This window comes from Crocodylus porosus, unplaced genomic scaffold (assembly GCF_001723895.1).
Source record: "Crocodylus porosus isolate Cpor-Errol unplaced genomic scaffold, CroPor_comp1, whole genome shotgun sequence".
In the NCBI taxonomy this organism is placed as follows: Eukaryota; Metazoa; Chordata; order Crocodylia; family Crocodylidae; genus Crocodylus; species Crocodylus porosus.
In genome coordinates this window covers 9,832,776-9,858,818 of record NW_017728886.1, presented here as the reverse complement: position 1 = coordinate 9,858,818, position 26,043 = coordinate 9,832,776, and the positions used below count along the sequence as shown (strand labels likewise).

The 26,043-nt window shown below is 42.0% G+C and overlaps 1 protein-coding gene across 1 annotated transcript in view; it reads right to left on the bottom strand.

Annotated features, from left to right (window-relative positions):
* The window catches only part of LOC109306674 (sodium channel protein type 5 subunit alpha-like), a 310,690-nt gene that overhangs the window by 208,202 nt on the left and 76,445 nt on the right, over positions 1-26,043 (bottom strand). Inside the window, exons 4-7 of the mRNA XM_019530203.1 lie at positions 25,866-25,963; positions 22,246-22,374; positions 15,091-15,182; positions 5,156-5,386 (exon numbers count right to left, since the gene is read on the bottom strand). Coding sequence (XP_019385748.1) covers positions 5,156-5,386; positions 15,091-15,182; positions 22,246-22,374; positions 25,866-25,963 — 550 coding nt within the window. The remainder of the gene's footprint in view (positions 1-5,155; positions 5,387-15,090; positions 15,183-22,245; positions 22,375-25,865; positions 25,964-26,043) is intronic.

Here is a 26,043-nt window from a genome sequence, read left to right as displayed (position 1 = left end):
TGCGGGGAGGTGGGTGCTTGTTTGCTTAAGTAAAAGCAAGCAAGGAAGCAAGCAAACCCAAGACTCGTTTCAGGCTTTTTGTTTGTATACAGCTTCGTACAGGAGGAAAGGGAAAAAAGCCACCACACAGAAAAGGTCCAGCAGGTAGTCTTTAAGCTCTTTGGAAATTTCTCCCCACTCACAAAAAGGTATTCAGCAATTCCTAAGCAGAGCTAACACCTGTTTAGCATATCAAAGGTCACATAGTTCACTCTGGCTGTGATTTTCAAAAGTAACTTTAGGTTTAATGCTTTGCGCCCTCCAGGAGCCCGACCTCTCTAAACATGATTTTCAAAGAATATGAGCTCAGCACTTTGTGAAAATGGGTTCCTTTAAGCTTAAAATGGGATACCTAAAATGGGAGACATAAAAGAAAAGAAAAAGAAATCAGTGGTTACTTGAAAATCTTGGTCATAAAGGGACAGATTTTCACATGCTCAGCCCTCACAACTGGGATCACTTCTTGAAAATAGTCCTTTCACTTCAGATCCCTGCTTTCTGCTTCCTGACCAGTCAATTACTCATCTCGATAACGCATTACATAAATTACACGGGAGCTTATATAATCATCACGCATGTGAACCAGCACAGCCAAACACATTCATTCTCTTGGTCACCTCTTTCGCCCTTTACACAAGTAACATACTTGTCTGGCATTTACCGTTTAGAAATCCATGCTGACTCACACACCTATTAAACTGCACTTTACCAAACATGTCTTTCATGCATCCATCATAGCCTTTGCCTTTGCCATTCTTACAGATCTGTAATTAGTTACTAGCTGCTTTCCTAGACACTGCTTTAAAAGCTGGAACTTTATTTGTGGTTTTCCACTTGGTATTTCTAAGGTATCAAACGTTTTCCTAAAATAATTGACAGATCAAAAAATTGATCCCATATCTCATAGGATATAGAGTCCATTGCTATTCGGCATACTTTGTGTACCTTTATTTGATTTATATTATGTCCTCTCCAAAAAAAGGCTCAGGGCAGCTTACAATAAAAACAAGGTAGACTATAAAAGTAGATAAAATATGAAAATAAAATATTAAATAATAAAACATTTCCCCAAGCAATGCCTCACAACGTAACCCCTCCTGATAAAGGCCTACCCTCATAAGATCCTACAGCTCTTCTGAGAGATGTCTAAGCTTCGGCTCTGATAGGCTTCAGTGGGGATGGAGATCCAAAGCTGAGGGGAGACTACTGAGAATTACCTCCCAGGCATTTTCATCAAACTTGGCACGCAGATGGAAACTGTAAGACGTTGTTCTCCACTGACCTTAGGGACTGGCTGTAGAACACTTGACTCTCACCCCCATCAGGGACCTCACTACCAGGACAGAGGAGAACCAATGTAGAGCTGTACCACAAATACCCTGCCTTCCTGTCACATAAACATGCTATCAACACCTCATGGTTGACTGTATAAAACATCACTGCAAGATATAACAGGATGAATAGAATTCAGTTTCTCATCAATCTTCAGGTGAAGATCATTGAGGAAGTCCATAAACTCAGTCTCCAAGCTCTACCCAGGATAAAAGCCAAACTAACCTTTCTACCCTATTAATGGGCTCTGCTGGTACAAGATTGCTATTTATGCAACAAATGCAAAAAGAGATTTGCAAAGCCACAAAAGATGCCCTACCCACAAGTTCCTAACTTGCCTTTGTGTCTTTAAGCATCTCTCATAGAATCTGGATCAAAACCCTTTGGTCTTACCCAAATACAACACACGTGCTACTCTTTCTTGAAACATTTATGTTGCACTTGGCCTGTTTTGCTTTTTGAGCATCTTAATAATAGAGACTATAAAAATTCTAACAAGATTTCAGACTTCTCTCTCTTTTTCAGATCAATGTTCTTGCGCATAGCTAGTTTAAGAGATTTGTCACTCATCTACATTAATTTTGAAGTCTACATTGAGTTTTCATAATGATTAACACTCCCTCTGAGTGAACTCTACCATCTCTTTACATTAGCCAATTTTCATAATAAATGCTGACAGTCTGTTTTAATTAATGTAACCCTGTTTTTATCTAATTTGATCCATCTAAATTTTAATTTACAGATATGTTTGCTTTAATCATTCCAGAGTTTGAAAATTGGAATCTTGATTAAACTGTGATCAGTATGTCTTTGATAACAGTCACTTCTTTTCACCATAACTCATATGAAAACACGAAATCTAGAATGCTACCCAACATAGCTGAAAACTCATCCTCATCCTTTTCTTCCTTTTTGCTTGAGTAGTTCAGTGCTAAGGTCATTAGTTATTTGCTTTAGTTCCTGTTCTAATAGCTGTAACTGTCCCCTCCAGGATCCCAGAGTACACTTTATTATTCTCATCCAGAGGCCAGTAAACATTTCGTATAAAGCCATATAGCTCCTGACTATGCAATGCTCCTTTCACATTGACTCCATACTTCCACTTATTTTGTTACTTAATATCATACCTGTCTACCACTTACACTACCACTTACACTTCAGTATCTTTAATTTGCACACTGTGTCTTTATTCTCTATCCTTGTTACAGCACTGGTCCAGGTGGCCAGACATCCCATGGGAGGGGTGTTAGCAGCACAGGAGAACCTCAAACCACTCTGGCAAAATGCCTGGTAAGGGCTAGAACCATCAATTACTTACCTGATGCAGGTGCAGAAACAGAGGTCATGGAGTGGTGAACGGCATTGCCTCTGATTTATAAATTCATGCTCCCTGAGGCTTGAGAGGTACATGGGGCAAGATGTCAGATGCCTGCACCAGGACCCAGCTACAAGAGGCCGAACAGAGCCATGCAATGGCATAGTGGAAAGCAGCGGGATAGCGTAAACCCTGCTTGCCCCAAGCTCTGAGATGCTGAGGCTGGTAAGGCATTGAGCTAGTTCCATAGCCAGGATACCCAGAGGGGTATCCTCCTCTCTTGTGAACCAGGGCTGCCCCGAAGAGGACCTGTCCTGGACCCCAGTACTCTGATGCAGGAAGAAGGATGTGTGAGTGTGGTAGGGACATTGCCGCTTCTTTTTTGTTGTTGTGTGGTGTTGTTTTCATTGTTGTTGTGCCATATCCTGATGGAGCCCTTGGTTTGAGCTAGAACCCTGCCAGGCCCTGGACCCAGCCAACATCCCTGAGACCAGAATTAATTAAGGGCGAGTGGGTTAAGAGAATAGCTTATGTGATATGGGGCTATGTTGAATTAAGAGAGCCCGGTAACTTATTGGGGACTTATTTGGTCTGATAATTAATTATAGACCTACTTGATTTTGGACTTCAGTCTGGACCATTGTGACTAATGCATTAATTTTGGATATTCTTAATTAATGAATGTGATCATGGACCATGGTGATTTATGGATTGATTTTGGGATCCTTTTTTACTCAAGATGTTACAAATCAATATCTTCCATAATTAATTTTTAAGTGCTGCCAAGTCAACCATATATGGGGGCATTCCTGTGGTCTGGATATTTTAAGAAAGAAAAACACCAAGCAGGGCTGGTTGTATCCACTCAGAGTACCAAGCACCATAAGGCTGATGAGTCTCATATGGTGAGTGGATGGGGTGTAGGGGAAGAGGAGCCCCAGGGAACACCTACCAATATCGCATACCCAAGGTTGATCAGCAACATACTTGGAACTTCCCTTTCTCTTTCATTAAGATCAAGATATGGCAGGAAAGCAGAGGAAGACCTCCCAAAAGGGAGAAGGCTTGATGTACCAGTGTGTCAGTATAGACACTGGTTTGAGCCTGGGCAGTGTGGTCCTGAGCCACACGCCATCTACTGGCTTAAGCGGGTACAATCATCAACACAGTACTTGTTAAATTATTAATTTACATTACTAAAGGCTAAGCATTAACCCAGTTGCATCCATCATTCTAAGTTGGCTACCTATATAACAGCAATATATTCTCATGTGACAATAAAGTAGAAACAATTCCAGCTTATACTCTCCCCTACTTTTAAACCCCTGAACCAGAGCCAGATTCTTTTTACCACTCCATTCAAGCTATTTATTTCAGTTGTATCTTTTTATCTCTGTTTCATATTTCCACCCACTACTGTAGTATCTGAACAAATTGCAGTATTTGATATTTTTCTTTGTGCTAGCCATGCAAAGTAGAACAGTAATTATCTCCTGTTTACAGATGGGGAACTGTGACACCAAAACAGAGAAAAGCCCTGAGTGACTTGTCCAAGTCCTCAGAAGAGGTCTGTGGTAGGGCAAGGAACTTAAAGTTCCCACATCCCACATGAATTAACCCCCAAGCCATCCTCCCTCTCAAAATACATAAAATAACAGATTACCCACAAATATACCCGTTCATAAATTAACAATACACTTGTCTTGCTGCTTCTTTTTTTCAGAAGCATCTATACATTTACATTTTTAAGGCTTGATCTAACACCCATTGCAATCAACTGGGGTCTTTTGATGACCTCAGTGGGTTCTGGAGTAGGCCCCTGTTGATAACTGAGGCTTCCACTCTCATTTAAACTTTCTTTTCTCTTTAAATGAAGTTTATACATGGATTTAATGACCATATTGTAATTGAAATTCAAAGAACAGCAACCCATAGAGCAATAAAAAAGTACTCTGACCTAACAAACAAGTATTCTGGTAATAACATCACAGCAGCAGACAATGCAGTATTGCCAGCCCCAAATGAGGAGTTCAGCCCCTCAACATCACGCATGCTGCTGTAAAACTATGAGATTTTTTTAAATTAATCAATGTTGGATTCATTTGCCTTTGGTTTTTAAACCTCTGGGCTTAAAATGATGTTTCAAGCTTTCTTTTTCCTCATACACACTTAGAAAACTTTAATAAAAAAAGGCAGGGGAGAGTTTTAGGTCATCTGACTCCAAGAATGGAGGCTAACAGGAAAATGTCATGAAACCAACTGAAAAAAGATTGCAAGGTTGGTGACCTTGCTAGGTGTTTCAGTCACTATCATTATCAGTCTAGGAAATGCCAGTGTAGAGCACTGTGATTGCAGGGGGCAGCTTAATCCAAACTTAGGTTTAGTACCCACCGTTTTGTACATAGTTTTGGACAATATAACAGAAAGGAAACATATAACTAACTGAAAAGGGTAAAGACAATGCATTACCTTGATCATTTAGAAACTCATCCACGGAGTACCATGTCTTGCCATCCAAATAAAATGTACCGTTGGTAGAGTTCAGCTCAGTGTAGTTCCTGATACACTTATGTCTTAAATTGCCCATAAAGAGCTGCAAGCCTATGAGGGCAAAGACACTCAAGCAGAAAACGGTCAGGATCATCACATCGGCAAGTTTCTTAACAGACTGGATAAGTGCACCTACAATGGTCTTCAATCCTAGGGAGATAAAAGCCAAGAGTTTATAGACTTAGAAGTTGAAACAATGGTATAGTTAGGTCTTTTTGATGCTGAAAGTCTGCTCAGCCCTACCCTACCATTTATAAGTAAAAGGGTCCTTACTATATGTTTGTAATAAGATGGCACAATCAAGGCAGAAGCAATTCATGTGAAAATGTTTTTTTGACCTATTTTGGGGGGTAAATCTCTGCCTATTTAGGTCTGTTCTTCCTATTTTTTCTTAAATGAAAAGCCATCGAAAAGGGGAAAATAACTGAATGAAATAGATAGCAAGTCATGAGACACAAAACTGATCAGAGCTAAATAAAATTGTTTGGGCAGACGATTAGATTTCAAGGGATTCAGGCTACATGTAGACGTGACCTAAACATATGGAAGATTTTCATCACTGACTCGCCAAGAATATGCTAAGTTGCTTACTAAAAAGTCCTTAGGTAAAATTTTCAAGAGAGAGCCTAGGAGCCTAAGACCTACTGACTTTTGAAAATGCAGATTAATTCTAAATCAGCAGGATGAGTCGATAAATGTTAAGCCCTGTGCGAGCAATCAAGAGATATGTGGATATTACTTCGTGTCAGATCACATTACATATCATCTGGCCAAATCCTGCTTGCTTTCCATGAATAGTCCTACTGACTGACCCAACTGCATGTCAAAATGTATATTTGAAGTGGGATCAAATATATGAAAAAGCAGAAAAAAGGCAGGAGAAACTAGTAGCAAGTTAAGTAATGTAAAACTGAGATAGTCAAGTGAAAATAAAACACCTTGGTGGGGTAATTATTTTTAAATATGCTGCCAGCACTAAGAGAAAATTGAAGGGTTGGACCAATCCAATACAGCCTGTTTTACTTACAGTATGTACAACATGCATGCAAATGAAGCTTGCTTTTCCAAATGTGTTTAAATAATTATGCCATTGTCACAAAAAAATAAAGGCTTGCTTGGAAAATGTTCCCTGAGAACAGCAATGGCAATTGATGGCGTATTATGTAAAAAACACAATGGAAGATGCCTTCCTTAAAAAAAAAAAGACGCCTTCTTTTGCCTCATTAAAGATGCAGCAGAAATTCCAGATAAAGTGCATGTTGATAGAAGCTCTGTTGCTTGGTTAATCATTGATATTCATGAAATAGCAACTGGTGCTCCTGATCCTTGACACCAGTATGGCAGCATAAAAGGGAGATGTGTTTAAAGAAAAACCACAGCTGAAAACAGATGATGTTCTCATGGTAACACTTCCCACCTGTGTTGATATGCCTACTGAACACTGCCATGTCTAATTCCCATGAGTCTTACCCATGAATGTTCAATTAGGCTAAGTGACCAAAAAGCCAAAAAAGCCCCCAAACCCCAAGTCATTTGGCTTTGTTTTGTTTTTGTTCTCATCCCAATTTTTTGCCAAAAAGGCAGCTGCTACATTTAAAGCAGGGTGAGCTTCTGGCATATGAGTCTGCCACCACCTCTAGATCCAGGACCTTAAACAATTCCAGTTTGGGGTGGGGTGCAGCTACTACCATAAGCCAGGAACTGGATTAGTGGCAATGGCATGGTCCTGAAGCCATGCCATACTGAACTCCCAGGCTATGGGGAAGCCATCTTTCCCCATCAATCTCTCTTGGATCCCCCTGCAAAGCCAGCAAAGGACACATTTTCAAAATGGCTCAGGGCCGGACATTCAAAAGCATTCCCAGCTAAGTGCCTACATAGAGGCCAGATTTTTAAGTGGACAATACTGAAAATCTGGCCACGTATTTCAGTGCCTAAATGGCAGCAGAACTCGTCTGCTAAACTAGCTTTAAATGAACATTAAGAACTCAAAGGGAAATGGGCCTCCCAACGGTAGAATATATTCAGCCTTGCTGTGCATTTACAAAAGGTTTGGTTATAGCCCTATTCTGCAGGTTTTCCTTGGCCACACTCCCACAGAAGCCCACTGGAACAGAGCTTGTGTGAAAAATACAGGAGCGGGGCATTAATGGTTTAAAATTAAACAGTAACAAATAAGCTGGAGAGAAACAAAATTATAAATGCATTAGGGCTTTTTTTTCCTAATTGTTTCTACCTAATAAAACGATTTGTTTTGCTTGAATTTCCTTTCTTGTTCCTTCTTAAAGATTATCGCTGCTTGCCCTCTTGCAGTTGCTCAAATTTGGGATCATCTGATGGGACATTGGGCCTTTTAGGGGAAAAAACCTCTTTTATGCTTTTTCCTCAAGAACTCATCGGAATCCATGCTCAGAGCTTGCATCTGTATGATTTAAGTGCAATGGTAAAAGGAGTTGCTTTGCCAAATACCTTCCGGTATAGCAAAAGACAGCACGGTATACTGCAAGTAAAAATCTGTGCTGCTTCTCCTTCCTTAAGTAACAATTACAGACTTGAGCCTGCAAACACTTGCTTGCATGAGTGATGAATGAAGGACTCCTTGTCTTAGGACCCTGATGCGACTTCTTAGCTGCACAGGTGGAGATTGGAAGAAAAAGGTTTGCACGATCAGGTCCCCAAAACTGTTACTATTAAGGCCAACTCATGAAACGCATCTGATCAGTTTAGGCACTCGAGTGTGGAACAGAATGATAATCCCCCACTGTTTGTTTTATATGTTTAATCTTTGCAGAGATCAGAGTATTTCATTTTGAGCAGGTTTGCCATTTATTATTTCACTTTTCTTAAAGCCTCCAGGCCCTGGCCGTACACTTTAGTGGGAAAGCACTTTAGGAGCGAATTTAAAACAATTATTCGTTTAAAAAAAATTATTTAGGTTATGGTTAGGTGGGTTTTGCTGGGGAAAACAACATGCGGATTTGGAATATCTTCTGCAGGATCATTGTATTTTGGTCTCATCCTACAAAATCAAAATATAGCCTAAAAAGTAATCGTTTTTCTTAAAGTCATTTGACTCCTGGAATAATATAGTCAGATTCCTGCTAATCTGAACACTAGAAACCCAAGTCACTAGGAATTGGGAGAGCCCTGCTGCAGGTGCTCTGCATTTTCCAGAGTTTACCTCTTCCTGGTTTTATTTTTTGTAAAGGTAATTGCTAGATGTATTGCAATTTTGAGCACTATTAAATCTTTTAGATAAATAATCCTCCATTGAAATCATGCCAATGAGAGCACTGCAAGACAGCTTAATAGAATGTACTATTTATGGAGTATTAAAGGCATTTATTTAACTCTTGCAGGTCAGGCACCAAACTGGGCAGCATGCAGCCAAAACTCAGAGCCTAATCCAAAGCCCACTGAAAGTCAATAAGCCATTAATATCAATGGACCCTGGTCTAGGCCCTTGTAGAGCAATGAAGGCAATGCTAATCTGAAGGTCTAAGTTCTTTCTGCATTATTAGGGCCAAATCCTGCTTGCTTTTCAGAAGTAAGATCACTGATTTCAGATGCTCTGGTGTTGAGGGTCACAAAGGTAGCTAAATTGGCAGCCGCAGACAGCAAGAGGGATTTGGTCCAAAATATTACTGTTAATGCTAACAAAAGTCAATACATTAGAACACTACCAGAAGTGAATCAAATAATAAGTATTTGAGTGCAAATCAGAAACCATAAGAAAGCAAGCAACACCAAACAGTGAAAAATGGCAATATCCCCCAACAGCATCCATTCCTCCTCTAAACTTGAATTGATTATTAGCAATGTTCAGTATGTCATCCTTACCAGATGTTGGCAATCACCTACTGTACTTCAGGCACTTTCATGCACATTCTGGGGGAGGAGAAAAGAAAAAACAAAAACCAAAGCAAAACCAGGAACAGACTTGTGCTGCCATTGCTGTCACTTTGCTTGTGTATGCTTCTCCCAAGAGATGCACAGGTCTCATTAATGCTTGAGTTATATGTATAAGGTACCGAGAACACACTCTGACAAGCGTGTTATGTCGTTAGCCAGAGACGCATGCTGCAGCTAGCAGTTTTGTATTACCCTGGCAAATTCATAAGACTGTCAACATTACTGCAGATCATCTTTCTATAAGAAGACTAGGAGTCGCTATGACATGCATACAATGTCTTCATATGAGATGCCAGGTGTGCCACCTCCAGGTGAGCGTGTTGCCCTTCACAGGCTTCCAGCTGACTGCCTGCTCCTTGAGGATGATAATTACCTCTTGGGCAAAGGGACTGAAGTGAGATTTAAGTTGTGCTGAAGGGGGCAGCTTCCAGACCCCCCTGCAAAAATACTGACTTCACCTATAAGGCCTTGAGATTTTCATGTTTTGCTCCACAACTATCTTTCGGGACTGCATGATATCTAGGGACCATCTCCAGATCTCATCAAAGTGGATAGAAAAGCTCGTGTTAAATTCAGTGGGAGCTGGAGAAGGTTTCAGAGGCCTTAGATTTACTTGTTTCTGAGACCAGTTCTCAATATACATGATCCAAAGTACATTGCAATCGAAGGAAAGGCTCCTATCCAATTCAATGGGATTTGGATCAATCCCATAATGGGGCACTGATTAATTAAATGGAACCATTCAATCAAGAATGCTGTGGGTCTTTTAAAATTAAGTGGGTAGAGTCCAGTTGCCATAGTGATATACAAAGTGTGAAGCGCTAATTAATAAATTAAATTTCGTACAATAAAGGAAGTTTAAAGTCACAAACAAAAGCCTTGGTTATTCTTCTAAAGTATATGGTTACATGAGAAAACCAGAGACCAGGAAGCTGGTTTTTACAAAAATGCCTTTGAATATACTTACTGGAAACCTAGTAGGCCAGGTCTCCAGCTCCCGCACATGACAGCACATCACCAGGATCTACCCAAAAGACGAGTAGTGAATTTAGCAAACTCTTCACCTTCAATGGTCTTGCTCAGGTACTTAAATTTGGGCATGTGCTCTAAGGGTGAGATTTTTAAAACCACTAAGCACTGGTTTATTCCTGCTCCTACTGAAGTCAGTGGTAAAATGTCCATCGATTTCCACTTAAACAGAGCACTTTTAAAGTCACGCACTAAGTGCTTTGCTGGAGGGAAGCCTTCCACTAGCAAAGGATCTGCCCCCTTCTGTGGAAATATAACCAAACAATGCAAGAGTGTCATTGATTCTTATGGGAAGAGCTGTGGATTTGGGGGTCTCATCCAAATTGTTCTGCTGGAAAGAGCGCAGGTGCCCGGGTCACAAGAAATATCCCAAACTGCCACCACCCTAGAGGCCACAAAACCTCTGAGGCATCTAGAGCAGAAGTCAGCAACCCAGGGCCTGTGGGCAGGATCTGAGCCATGAGCCCTTTGAACTGGCCCACAAACGTGGGGCTTTGGCAGCATTCAGAGGTAGCAGAATTTGGCAGCACTTGGTTTCCCATGCTGCCATAGGGAAAAGCAGTGGCTGGGTCCTGACGCCCACCTTCTTGCCCCTCACTCGAACTCAGTCAAGTCCTGACTGCAGCCTCTGCTCTAGAGTCCTTAGGCACCTTCATTTTCGCCTGTAAAGGTTGTTAGGTGCCCTGGCTTAGGCTCCTGTATATGCACCATTCAGCTCACGTGCTAAGCTTACAACTTCTGCCTAAGCTCCATTGCAATCCAGATCAGAACTGGGAAGCACTTAGCACCTGCCTAAGTCCCCGATTAGGCTTCCACAGAGCACCGAGTACTGTACAAATACAGCATCGGTGGGTGCTGCTGCTGTTATCCACCTTTGGCAGAGTGGCCCAGGGGTTAGAGCCCTCCCCTGGGAAGTGGGGAACCTGTTTTCTGGGCCCACCTCCACCCAAGAAGATTCAAACCATCATTCCCTTCTTGGGAGGGTGGCCTAACCACCAGGCTATACAGTAGTCTGGGCAGAGGAACCCTTCCCTTTGATGCTTCCTGTTGAATCTGGGTCACTGGGCAGCCCAACATACAAGATTCACTGGATCAGAAGGAAACAAGCATGTGGGAGTGTGACCATAACCCAGTGATGGGGGCCAGGACCTGGATGGGGGAGGATCCTTAGGTTATGCTTCCTGCTGCCAGTTTTATTTCAGCGACTGCCTAATGCACAAAGTAGACACTGATCTAAGAGGAGGGACTGAAACCCGGGTTTTTCTCCCTCTGAAAAGAGTGCTCGTCTCACTGGGGCAGAGAAGCAGGCTTGTTCAGGACTGCTTTCCTTATACCCCCATGACAGGCCTTCTTGGTCATGCAGGATATTCAATAGCTGGATGGGTAGACCACTCCCCTGGAAGGCTGGAGATGTCCATCTGGGTTCCCCAAAGCTGAGGGAGGCCTAGAAAACAGGTCTCCTACTTTCTAGGTCAGTGCTATAACCAACAGACTACTGAGTAATGGGCGGACTGCAGCACACTGGCTGTGTTTGGAGACTGCCCATGGATGCTGCTCTGAACTGAACAGTGCATGAGTCAGAAACCCCTGTGCGGGAGCATCTCATCTCCGAGGAGAGGCTGGGTTTAAGACCCTCTCACAGCTAACATTTACTATTTAAGTGATTTTCTGCTGAATACCGAGGTGCTCCAGATTGCCCTTTGGTGCTGGCTAACTCTCCACCAATTGAATGGGGATCCCAGCTGCCTATCCTTGCTGATTTGAATCACTTTCCTAGGTCCAGCTTCCTAATTTTCAGGCACTGCAATGCCTAAGTGGAGGCACCTAAAACAAAGCGGAGACACCTATGTAAATTGTTTGATCGGGCCCCTGGCCCCTAGCATGAAGATATTGCTTGTGAGAAGGTTATCTCAGTCTCCACGCAGGGGGAAATGAGAGAACTTGTGTTACTGCGTACTGCACTGCTACATTTCTATCTATGCTTTCTTTCACCAACAAATAGTTCACTTAGGTATCTATGACTACTGCAGTGTTTACATGTATTTTAAATAAAATCCTCCTTTCTCTCTAATTTACCTCTTTTCATTACAAACTAGGTACAATTTATTGTCTGAAGTATAACAGGCTTTCACTTGGTTTGTGACAGAGAACATGACAAAATTACAGCACATAACTCAGCAAAATTGGCAGGCTCTGCTCTGAAGAGGTTCATGATTGAGACAAGATGGAAAGTGAAAGGCGTCCCCTGGAGAGGGCTGTCTCTCCAGGTTAGCCTTCAAATCAGTGGTGGAGGAGAGCTTGAAAGCTCTTTTTTGTTTAGCCATTACTGCCTTATGCGATCTATAAATCATGATGCTCAGCTTGCAGTTAAACCATGGCTTTCCCAAGCAAAAGCACGTTCAGAGTGAACAATGCAATTGTAAAAATCTTAACCAAACCTTTCCGCTACATGGGGGGTTACCTTCAAGCCCAACGAGTCAAATGTAAAACAAGAATGCTGAAGGTTTTTCTGGGATCATGACAGTTATGTACTGATCATTTGAAACTACTCATTAAGGATGGTTTTTGGCCACCCTGGGCATGTGTGCGTGTCACTCTTTGAAGCGAGCTTAGCCCAAAATTGCCATTTTTAAGGCGCATACCTAATGCATAAAGCAGATATCAAATTTAGGCATGAATAGCTCAGCTGCATTAGCGCACATATACAGGTACTAATGCATATTAACGTGTGCATCAATGGATACACACCATGTTAATGCACATTAGCACATCTGCACGTGTGCTGATGCGACTTAGCTATTTGCACCTAAATGTAATGAGCCTTAATGCACATTGGTGCATCCTTCTATACATACATGCCTAAATCACCTTAATGCACCTTAAGTAAAAGAGCCTTAAGTTCAGGGGTGCGTAAATACACGTGTAGACATGACCCCTGATACACACTGGGCTCATCTACATGTGCTATTAATATGATTGAATAAATGCTGGCACAGTGCATGCCTGAGTTTATTGCTCCCAAGTGCCACATCTGCACATGTGCCTGGGACCACAGCACATTGAGCTGGGTCAGAGCAGCCCCGGCTGGCGGGGGGCCCAGGGAGTCAGCCTGGGGCTGCTCCAACCTGGCTCAACATGCTGCAGAGAGAGTGGCTGGGCCCTGAGGGTGCTCCAGTGCAGGGCTAGCTGGCAGGAAGCCCCTGCACTGAAGCACTCTCATGCCCCAGCCAGCCCTTTCAGCATCTATATGTGCATTGCAGTGCACTAAGTAACGCCACTGTAGGACAGTACTTGTGGGTACAAGTACTAACCTACCACAGCATTTATTAGTTTCCTGTGGGCTAATAGGGCTCAACGCGTAGATGCTGAGACTTTACTAAGGAGCTAATTAGGCAAGCGTGCAGTAAAGCATCTCATGTAGATGTACCCAGTGAGCAGCATCTTTCTGTACATTGGTCTCAATTGAATCACGCATGGCTGGAGGGGCTCAGAGTGAAGAATCTGGCCCATGCTGTAGAAGATGTTGTCTTATCCTAATCACAAAATTCATGCCAACATTTTAAGCTATGTGTGGCTGTTAAAATATCAGCTCTGAGAGCATAAATATCTATAAACACTTACACTGGGGCATTCGTTTATATTTCTGTGTTGCAATGCAAGTGTCTAGCGTCTCGTGGAGTTTAAAAAAAGATCTTGTTAGTCTGAAATGGCTGCACTGGAGATTTTGAGCAGCCTACTCAAAGTTTAAAGTATTTTTGATATGTAATTGCCAACATCTGTTCAGGATAATCACTGACAGGATCTACCATGCACGGTTTTTGCTATCTTCTCTACCTTGCCATGCAGGTTGGATATGTTAAACACTGAGGCTGAATGAGACCTGTCCATAGATAACATGTGGCAAGAATATATCTTGCCGGGGGGCTAAGTTCTGAAATTAGTCTGCCTCTGAATAAATCACTCATTGGAAGTATTTTTTAAAAATTTATTCTAAGAAACAAACCTTTGCCAAAGGAGAGCCAATAGTCATTTGATTTAAAATAAAAAAAAACTATGGGAATAGGAGCTAATTCATTAATGACTGATTGTCTTGGGGACAGCCGCATTTAATATTTGTTGGTGAAACCGTGGCCCCATTGAAGTCAATGGCAAAACCCTTACTGACTTCAATAGAGCCAGAATTTCACTTGTTGCCATTGCAACTGGGAGAGCACCAGGAAAAAAAAAAAATGGAAAAACCCCAGGCTACCTATGTTTTCAGCCAGAAGCTGAGCACGCGCTGTGACTCTTCTGAGGATGTACTCGTGAGCTCTAACACATGCTCTCAGGTCACCATGTGTCATATCATTGGTAAGGTCAATCTCTGAAGATCATAAGAGAATTTCATTGCCGTTTTCATATGGTTCAGAAATGAGTACTTTACGGATCTAATTCAGGATGCACCAAAAATATATATAGCAGTACTCATGTTGGTGAGCTCTTGCCAGTTTGAAAACATGCCAGTTCCTTTTGCCCACAAAGTGGTATCGAAAATCACATGAAAAATGTATTCTATTGACAGGTCACATTCCCTACATTCATCCATTCCCGATCAGTATCTACTGTGAGGTCCTTGATGTTTACTGTTGTTTCTACTGGAAATGGCATGTAGGCTTTAACTGCAGCCTGAGTGTTTAACCTGATTTTCACCTGAAATGACTGAGATTGTTTTCAGCGCCCGAAGTACTCTGAACGTTCGTAAGGCTGAGACATTGCCCAGGTCCACAAATTCAGTTATGTATCTGTAACAAGGGAAAGTCACACACAGACAATGACAAAACGCCAGCAAAAAACAACAGTCAAGGGGACAAAGAGAGACAGAGAGAGAATCACTTGTAGCTGAGAGCTAATATGCAAGGATCAGGGCTTCTTACCTGGAATTACTGAAATAGTTTTTAAAGCTCTCAATACCCTGAAAGTCCGAAGAGGTGCAACACTGCCTACATTCACAAATTCTCCTACATACCTGTAGAATTAAGCCACAGTTATTTGGAATTATACAACAGAGTGTGCTACTGGACTGAATGAACAGTGCATTCACTTATGATATATGAACGAATGCATCCAAATTGAATGGGGCGTCCCCACGATGAGGCTGTTCTCAGATGCCATTCTTTCTGAGTATGTCATACTATAAAACATTTTAAGTGTTACCTCTATCATAAATCTTATGTATTTGGCATCAGTTCCTTTAAAACTACGAGAAGGACTTTGTTATAACCATGCTCAACAATGCATGCTGTGAGCATTTTGTCATCCTTTAAAAACATTTTCATCTTCCCAGCAATTATTAAAGACGTATTTAAAAGAAGAACAGCAACGTAAATGTAAAGACATGAGAAAATTTAAGTCCAAAATACTCCTAGTAATGGTGACCCAGTAACTGAAATCAAGCATATTTAGGACAATCAGGGGAAATATCAATGCACATAATTCCATGGGATTATTTCTCAATGTTGCTTTGGTATGTGGCACAGCTGATGCGGATTCCAAGAGATGATAACAAATTGATTTGGTTTTTGTGCACATAATCTTTGTCTGTGGTTGCCAGCAGATGGATTTTAAATGACTATAATTTCAGTTCTACTGTAATGCATTTCTGATTAAAAATACTGATCCTGATTCTCTCCTGTTTTGCCTGTTACGTTGTCACAAAAACCTGTGCAAAGTGAGTGTACAGTGCTACCACGAGGGTAAGTAATTAGACAATTCTGACGTGGTATTGTTTCACACAGGTCATTTCTTCAACCTGGCAAAAGCCATACAGCACATTCACAATCTTGTCTTCTGCACAGTTCAGCCCTTGGGCACAATCACAACCCTGTGACATTAGATTTGCATATTTTAATTTCCCGGGGCAGTCAAACTCCTGTTTTTGGTATGAAGTTCACCCGCTGATTTACAGAAGCTGGCAAACTGGGTTTTGTGCAGAGACCTCTAGTGGGGTGATAACACAGTCTCCCCAGATCTGCTATTCCAGATTATCATCTGAGATGGCAACACTGCTTCTCTTCTTCAGAGTGAATCTCATTGGAAAATTTGGTAAGCATTTGCCAACCAAAGCTTTCCTCAAACTCGTGAATCTAACAGATCTCCAGTCTAATCAAACAAGGGCTAATGCCAACCACCTCCTCCATAACTTGCAGAGGTTGCCAAGAATGTATGGTTGAGTAATGGCATATGGATGCATTTTAGTTGACCACCGATTTGTTGGAGCATTATAACTAGCTGGATGACCACTGCAGAATGTGCGCTTGACTTTTCTTTTTAATGAGACATTTACTAACTACAGAGTGCATAGGAGTGCTTAGGATCAACTACACCATATACTGTAATGTGTTCCTTAGTACAATGGGTAGAATAGTCTTGTGTACAACTTTATGGGTTTAGTGCTGCATGAGTTTATTGCACTAGTAAATGCTGTCTGCATCAATGGCCTATTTAATTGGTGACATTATCTACTCAGAAGGGAGATAAGAGTCTATTTCACCACGATGACATAATTCCTCTACAGGAAGTGATACTAATTGCCCAATAACACCTGTTAACAAAACAGCTGTGCTGCCTGTTCATTTAATTCTAGCCACCATTGTATATGCTAGCTGGGTGCATCGATATTTTGTACCTAAATTTGTTTGCACTCAAAACTCATGTATTTCAGACCTCTCCATCCCATCGTGAATTCTTATACACTTTCCTCTACTCGGGCTTTCAGAAGCATAAACAGAACTACTAGTACTATCATATAAACATATGTGCAAACAAGGTTGTAAAGCTGTTTGTAGATTCAATACATTCTGGTTTAAAGGATTTTTGTGTATACAAATTCAGCTTGTATCAGAACTGAGAATTATCCAGTGCCTCATACTGTCTGATGGCTACAGACCTGGAAAGCAGAATTCCTGCTATTCTGATTGTATTGCAATTAATCTTAACTTTCTCCCTGCTAATTTGGTACTTGAAGAATTGTTGGCTACTGCATGAGAATAAAGGTTGCTGCTGTTCTCTTCCAGCCCTAGCCTATAACTGGACTCTTCATCTCTGTCAAAAATGCATTTGATCACAAATATGTTTATACAGAACAAATCAGGAGAAGAAAAAAAAATGCAATATAACCCAATTCCAAAGCACTTAGTTATTGCAGAATGTAGCTTTTTGGCAGAGGGAGTCTTCCATGAGACCCACTATTTTAGGGGCCTTCTAAACAAGCAATATGCATTATTTGATAATAAATTTGGCATAAACGTGGAACATCAGAATTTTGGGGCCTTTTTCCACCAATGTGGGGAAGCAGACAGGGCTTTTATGCAGCTTCTATGATTTTGGAGGGAGAGCTGGACTGAGATTCATTTTATTTTACACCACTGTGAGAACTAACACTTATACAGAGTACCACAAAGAGGGAAATCCTATCAGTTTTGATGGCCACAACCTTGTTCCTGTACTCAGTACTTGTTCAGAGAGTCAACATCAGGCCTATGGACTTCTTGGGCATATCTGTACAAGACATTTACTCTGCAGGAAACCAATTACTTGCACCGTAAAGGTCATGTGTCTACATGTGAGCCCTTATTAGGCTGGAGCAAATTAATTTACTCCACAGTAGAACAGTATTTGTAATAGTACTTGAGGAGTTGGGGTTTTTTTATTCCTCAGCAGTACCTGTGTAGATACTGCCCTGGCTGGCTGGGGCACGAGGGTGCTTCAGTGCAGGGACTGCCTGTCAGCTAGTCCTGCACTGAAGCACCCATGCACCCCAGCCAGCTCCTCCACAGCCAGGTCAGAGCAGCTCTGGGCTGGCATGCTGACCCCCTGGCCCTCCTGCCAGCTGGGGCTGCTCTTACGTGGCTCAACTTACTGTGGTCTTGGGAGCACATGCAAATGGTACACGCCCAGAGCAATAAACTCCAGTGCGATAAGCACATAAGCTGAGAAGCATCTCTATACCAGATCCACGGCCCCCTTTACATACTCAAGACTGGGTAGTTTATGCACAATGGCAGCCCTAGTAGTCATACCTGTAGCTCTAGTTACTCCTGCCTCACTGTCAAAGCTCTCTGGCCGGATCTACATGAAACGCTTTACTGCATATCAAACTAATCTAATGTGCAGTAAAGCGTCACCATCTATACATGCATGGCAATTACTGCACAGTAGATTAGCCTAATGTGCCATTTTCTAGTATCAGTAGATGCAGGTACTAGAAAATGGTGCATTAAACTAATGCACCAAAGTGCACATGTGGATGCTGACCGGGAGCAAATTGCTCCTGGTCGACCCAGGCACCAGGAGGATACAGGTTAGCCCTGAGTTCTGGGGGACAGGCAGAAAGCTAGAGACATCTCTCAGCTCACCCCTCTGGAGCAGCTCTGAACTGCATGGGATCTTGGAGCTCCAGGGGATGCACAGAGAGCTGTCCCCTGATCCCTCCTCACCTGTCCCCCAGAGCCCAGGCCTGACCCCCCACATCTTCCCTTGCTCTACTTCACTGTTAAATGCAACAAAGAAAAATACCATCCAGCAATGAGAAAAAGATGACTGAGATGCAGTTGGCCCTCAAAAGGGTTTCTTCTGTGCTCTGCTTTTATGTGCTCAGAGTGGCCAGATACCAATTTTGGCTAAAACTATAGTAATTTGGTATGCCAGGTATCAAAATCTGGGCCAAAGACCATCCCTGCTGCTTGTCACTAGGATACAGTGCCTGATCCAAAGTCTACTGGAATCAAAGGAAGTCCTTCTATAGGGAAGTGTTGTGCTGTTGGGCAATACTGATAGAATTTGTGGTCCCAGTCCTACATACTGTAAGAATTTTGCAGTGGACTCCAACAGTCCTTATACATGCTTTAGCTAGGGTTGGATGGAGTTGATTTACCTGATTTGAGATCCACTCAAATACCAGGAGTTCAGGAGTTCAGCTAGAATGTCAGTGTTACCAGAGTTGCATTCTGCTTAAGGGAGGCTTCAAAAATGGAGGATAAAGGAGCAGCGAGAACAGAATGTCAAAGGAGGAAAAAACAGACTAAATATGAAATGGAAAACAGGTCTAGAAAAACGAAAGAAAAGGGAGAGCAATAGGGTGAGGGCAGGGGCAGGAAGCAGAGAGGAAGAGAAAAAAAACTTTTGAAAAAATAAATATCATGAATTCCATAATGCAAAATAGTGTGGGCCCAATTCCCCAAGGGTTTGCACTGGCTAATTCCATTGAAATTAATGGCCTGGGTTCTCCCACGTGCAGAGATCTACTCTGAACATGAAGCTATCAAACAGCTGGTTACAGAGCCCTGGCTCTATAAATCATCTTCACTGGACCCCGCTAAAGGATCCAGACCCAAACAGCCACAGACTGCCTATGCTGGAGCACAGAGCCCCAGCAGGGACTGATTTACCCTGTATAAGGGCACTCTGATCATCTAGCATGGGGACGATGGGGGAGTACGCCATAGTTATTCTAACATGCAAAAAGCATCTAAAAATATTGAACCCCCCACTGAATAAAACTTGGCCAAGTTTCAGGATAAAAAGGGTTTGTGAAGTTAAAACTAGTTTGATAAACTGAAGATTAGCCCTGAGGAGGTTATAAACTTGACGCTTGGCTATATTCTACCTTCAGCTATTTAAGATTCCTGGGCACTCTTACAGGAAAAGTTTGTTCCCTTTACTAATTGTGTTGCTATGCTTCTGTCTTCTGGTGTGTTTTCTGAAGTGGAAATGAAAGCTGTTCTGGTGCTTGCAGTTTGTACAGGGATTTTTTGTTATTGTTAATTTTAAGTAACTACTAATTAAAATGTATTAATATATTATTAATCCCCACTAAACTGAACTAATTGCAATTTTTCTGTGTGTGGAAGGAAGATACACTCAAAACAGAAACCTCAGAGATGTCCCTGTGGTCAGTGTTATGGAAAGATGTGTTATAAGCAGCAGACATTTCAATATTTTCCTACAATGCTGTTACCATTTAACAAATATAATTATATATTTAATTATATACTGGATTTGGTCAAATACAAGAGGGGGAGTTTCCACCAATCACCCTGGGGAAAAAAGGCCCTTGTCTTATATTTGCATATGAGGAAATACACTATCATTCAACTGCTGCCAAAAGCAGCATGTGCTCAGTAATGGAAACCAGCTATGAAGTTGATTAAATGCTGCCAACACTGAGCACAGCTATAAAACATGTAGCCCATATTGGGTAAACATACTGATGGGAAACGTGTGTGCGTGTGCGTGTGCGTGTACATGTGACCCTTAGAAAAATGGGTGGGTGTTCCCTCCACAGGCCTGGCACTGGGCCTGGAGGTACTGCAATACAAGGCTGGCACTGGGAAAGCCAGAGGCAGCCTTGACACCCTCCCTTTGATGCCTAAAATGCTTGATCTTAGCAAAAAGGCTGAGATCCTACCACAAGGATAAGTTAGTGCCACCCACTTGAATAAGATGTGTGGTAGAGCATGTTACATGCGGCCTATCTCAGCATTGAGTTTTTCAAGGTTATAGTGAGACACTACACTGAATACATTTCAACTCGCTCTTCGCTCCCATAGCTGAGCTGTGCCTTTCTTTCCCTTTTCCAATGATTCTTGTTTCTTCATCGCCCTTAAATGTCTGGCAAACATCACCAAAAAGGGCCCCAAACAATTCACCCAGAAACCCTCTATCACCCCACCTCCTTAGCCTGTCGCATATGTTTAGTATAGCCTCCACCCCCCATGAAGTGTTGCTGGACCAGGCTGCCCTGTGCTTCATTTGCTTATACATTTTTGGAGGACCCCAAGACTCATGAAAAGAACATCTGGTTCCAGTTATGAGTGGTGGGCTAATTAGCACATGGCTCCTTTGTGGCGGGCGTCTGGAGTACATGCACATACTAAGCAGTGCTGACTCTGATGTGGCTCAGCCCAATGAATAATATGATCAATGATGAGCCTTTTGGATTTGGACTAATATCCTGCATCATTTGTATGATATGTAAGGAGGTACAAACGTGCCGCTTAAAAGTGTGTTTATGGAGTACCTGTGCTAAAACTTGCAGCGGTTTTAATAAAAGGTAAAATGCATCCATTCTGCATGAACTAAGTATATGGGTACCTGTAGTACAGGTGTTTGTTGAAGGTCAGTGTTTTCAAGTTTGCCCTTCACTAAGGTGCTAAGCTTTAGCAGCTAAGGGACAGCAGGGTCTGACGGTAAGAAAGGAGGGGAAGGGGCTGCAGAGGGAACAAGTTGTGGGGGCAGGACAGAGGGCAAGGGGGCTACCTGACTCCCCGATTTTATTTTCCCTGCTGTACCAGTGGGAGGGGCACAAATTCAAGAGAACCCTCCAAAAATTAGATTCTTCACCTGGAAAATTGTAACAAATTTATGAATTTTCCATATATAGAATCTAATTGTTGGGGGGGTCATCTTATATTCAGGGTCATCTTATATTTGAGTAAATGCCTCCAAAGACCTCATATCACTCTGCAAGTATTAATTTATTAAACGTCACAGAACCAGTGGTAGGCATGTATTCTAAAACCTTTTTACAGAAAGGCCAACCGAGGCACAAGAGAGGTTAAATAGCTTGTTCAAGATTGCTTAGCAAGCTGACAAAAGCTGAGATGTGCCCTGTCTTAACATCATTCAGGATGTAGAGAGATAATAGCTAACTTTTACTAAATTATAAAATGTTCCAACACCCACACCAATAGCAATATAAGCAGAGTGACCTGTTTCATTCACGGTTAGAGTTACAGTGGTTTAGCTCACTTAAGCCAGTATAGGAGTAGGCAGGCATAGCAATTAAAATAGACGAGGGGATGTGCACTCCTAAGAAGCAAGTTCCTCTCCTGCCTTTAAACTATTTTCAAGTTACACCTGTCCACAGGCTCAGTAATAAGTCTGCCATACTACTTCTCATATGCCATACTCTGCCATAGTTTCTCATAAACCTGGGCACAACAATTCCTGATGAGAACAGGAAAACAACTGAAATAGTTTTGCTTTATGTCACTGTTTTTTAGGAAGGAAATAAAAGGAGTGCTACTTACGCCATAACAATAACACTGAAATCCAGCCAGTTCCATGGATCTCTAAGGAAGGTGAATTCTGTCATACAAAATCCTCTCGCCAATATTTTTATCAGTGATTCAAAAGTGTAAATGCCAGTGAAAGTATACCTGGGGAATAAAGCATCCAGAAAAAGCAGGAGCATTAGAGGTGCAGGGGAAAGGTTTTATGCATGTGCAGCTCATTCTTTCTGGGTCCACTCACAAGAAATACTGCTAGTCATTTCAGTGGGATTGCTCATGTGACTACCGGTTGCAGCATCTGGGCTTTCATGAGTCAAGCAGACCCAGAACGTACAAGGAATTGATAAGCGTTCTTGACAGCATTATAATGAATGCAAATTCTGTTGTAGTGTATCCTAATGTTTCTGCCGTCACTGAGTTGAGCGTGAAAACTGTACTGCCTGCAAGAGTCAATAGAGGAGAGATGATCTGTGTAGCATTCTTTGTTTTTCCCCCCTTACTTTAGTGAAGGCTGGCTGGCTTATCCACACCTCTCATCTCTCTCTACCTAGACCATTTCAATAATCATCCTGTTAAATTATGTTTCAGTCCAACCTTGTGCATTAAGCAGAAATTTACTGATCACAAATCACCCAACTGAGAATGGGCAGGGAGGAAGTTCTCTGGCCACTCAATGGTTCGTAATACAATTGAAGTGATTCAGCAGATTAATCAACTGGGACCAAGTTAAATCCTTTTGTTATTTTTAAAATGAATTTATTCTTTTTTTTTTTAAAGGATGCATCATGACAAATACCGTATTTACTTGCATACCGCACACACCTTTCCCCAAAAATGAGTCTTCCAATATTGGGGTGAATGGCTGAAGTTGAGAAGTTGATTTTCTGCCCAAAATAGCAGTGATATTTCTATCCAGGCAGCACTGAGGGCTCATTAAAATCTATTTGATTTTCTGCTAATTGCTGAACAGGTGTTAATGATCCTCTCTCCTTTTTAATCATCTTGATGTTCCACCAATCCAGCTATCTTGTCACTGGAAATCTCACTGACAAAACTGCAGTTTAGCTACTCCTTGTCCCTCTTCCCTATTTCACAACTTTGAAGACTCTTTTTAGCTCTTTTTACAATCCTAGATCTGCCCGTGGAGTCCATTTCTCAGCAGCTTCGGTTCTACCTTTTGGCTGAGTGACCAAGAACTGCTGACAGTGCAGTTGTGGAGATCAGGCTCCATGTCTGCTCTACGTGGCCATAACTTTTCTTTTTTTCATTCTGCCTTTCCAAGAACAAGGCACAGGGTTTATTTGGAGATACGTGGTATGTGAGAAAATATGGTATATACAGAGTATATTCAGGACTGCAAGGACAAAATGGAGTTATTTTATCTTCTCAAAATCTAGTAGCTGTTTTCACTCACTCACTCACTCAATTATTGAAGATTTCATCAAACTATTTTGCTCTTTAAAATGCATGATTTCTGATTTTGCACTTTAAGTTTGAGGGGCAAAGATTAAGACAGATGGTTTTTATTTTCTTTCTTTCTTTGAAAAGAAAAGGGAAAGAGTCATTCCATCAATTAAATACTCTCTTTGAGAATACAGGTTCTTGTGTGGCCTTTTTGAGGTACCGATAACATCATTTTCATTTTCTTCTTTAAAGAAAGAAATGACTAGCACATCGGTATCTCCCTCGATTGTTCAACATCCAAAATACAGCCCCACAGCCCAACTCCTGGCATGTACCGATAAGGCTTTAGCTGTACACAGGATGGTTCTTTCCCTTGAAGTAATTTCCAGTAAGAAAAGACGTGAGTGCGTGTGCACGTGTGTGTGTGTGTGTGGGGGGGGGGGGAGCGGCAGGGGGCACAGACATAGTTGTAGGGAAGTAATATAATACTGAAATCTATGATGTTTCCTCATATTAGGAATGTTCATGTTGTCCTGATAAAATTACCTCTTCTTTTGGCCAATTGAGCTGTTTGTTCGGTGTTCGCTAAAAGTTAGTAACTGATGACCAAAAAGGTAAGCCCTGCACCATCCTGGGAACCTTACCGAAGAAGGGACTTTGCTCCCTTTCCTTCAAGCCTTGACTAGCCCAGCCACTGGACCACAAAGCAGCAGATGGCTGTGTTTATTATATGTCAGTCAAAAATGAAAAAGTGGATTCCAATTGGCTCAATGAGCCAAAATAATTGCTTAATGAGCTGTATGTTGATTAGCTTGCACATCTGGTTTCCATCTCCAAATGGAACATCTTGAAAACAACTTACAGAACTAGGTTTTCCCATCTATTGACTCCTCTGCGAAATCCTATGAAATATGAACTTTCATTTCTACCCAGGGGAACTTTTATGATCTTTTCTCTGATGCCTGATGAAGGGTTTTTGCGCCTGGAAGCTTGCAATTAAAGAAATCTTTTTGCAAAAATCTTGTTGGTCTAATAAAGAGATCACCTCTGTCCACGAGCCCTGATTGCTTACAGAACTACAAACTGACCGGACTTTTCTTTTAAAGCCAGTCTTCCTTTCCCCCCCAAAAGAAAACTGTTAGTTCAAGCTCAGCCAGTTTCCTGAAGCCTCCAACTATCCAAAAAGATGGGAACCCCATAAATAATTCTGACGGCCTTTGGTACCCATTTATAAAACTGGCCTAGAAATTATTGGACTCTCCTTTATGCTCTCGCATTACAGAAGGGGTCAGCAACAAAAAGCCTATGGAGCTTTTAGAGCTAGGCTGCAAAGTTGGAGTCCTCTGCCTGTGTCCATGCTAGAGCTGGGCAGCTGGAAGCTGCATCCACATGGCCACCACCCCCTGCAGTCCCCACTCCCTGGCTGTGGCATGGGCCAGCTTCTAGCCAATACAGAGCTGCGCCACATATGGGAGGTAATGGGGTGTAAACGGAGACAAGCAATGACACAGCTTCCAGCTGCCCAATCCCAATGCAGCCGCTGAGCAGCTAGAAGCTGTACTGCAGCGGCAGCCAGGGAGCAGAGGACATGGGGAAGCGGCAGCGGAGTGGGCACAGCACCCAGCTGCCTGGCTCCAGTGTGGATGTCACCGAAGCCACCTGGCCCACATCAAACCGGAGTCGGGTTGTCCTGGCCCATGGCTTGCTAAAGGTTGCCACCGCTGCATTGTAGAACTAATTGAATCCCACGGACAGTGACAGACAGCTTCTCTCTAGTGTTGATGGGCTTGGGATTGGGCTTCTTATGCTTAAAACCCAACGTACCCTACAGCTATTTTCTGACATCATTCAACTTGAATTGCACTAGCATATTTTCAGCATATATCCAGCTAGTGAACCCCTTATCTGAAAACCTGAGGGGTGGCAGGTCAATTTTAAATGGTGGTCTAATGATACATAGGGTTTCATTCCAATGTAGCATAAGCGGGGGCATGTAGCAAAAACCATTTAACTTAATTTCCAAGGGAGTTTTCATAGGGGAGAAACATCTGGCAAAAACAGTTAGTCAGGACAGACAGCACACAGAAGTCATTTTCATGCAAAAAATTAAGAAACATAAAACAGGAAGAGAAGAGTACAACAGAAGACAAAGAAGAGAACAGCTATGGAAATGGCATAGATGGCACAGTGGAGATACACAGAGAAGGTGTATATAAAGCAGTAGAAATACTTACTCAACATATTTATTCCAAGGCGGAGTCTCTGATTGTGCCATGAACACACAATTGGTTAAAATAGTGCACATAATAAACATACTGAACAATGTAAAGATCTGAATTAAGGAAATATAATGATAGTAAACAAAGACCTCATAACATTTTCCTTGAATTGTCATCACTAAGCACCAAGCAG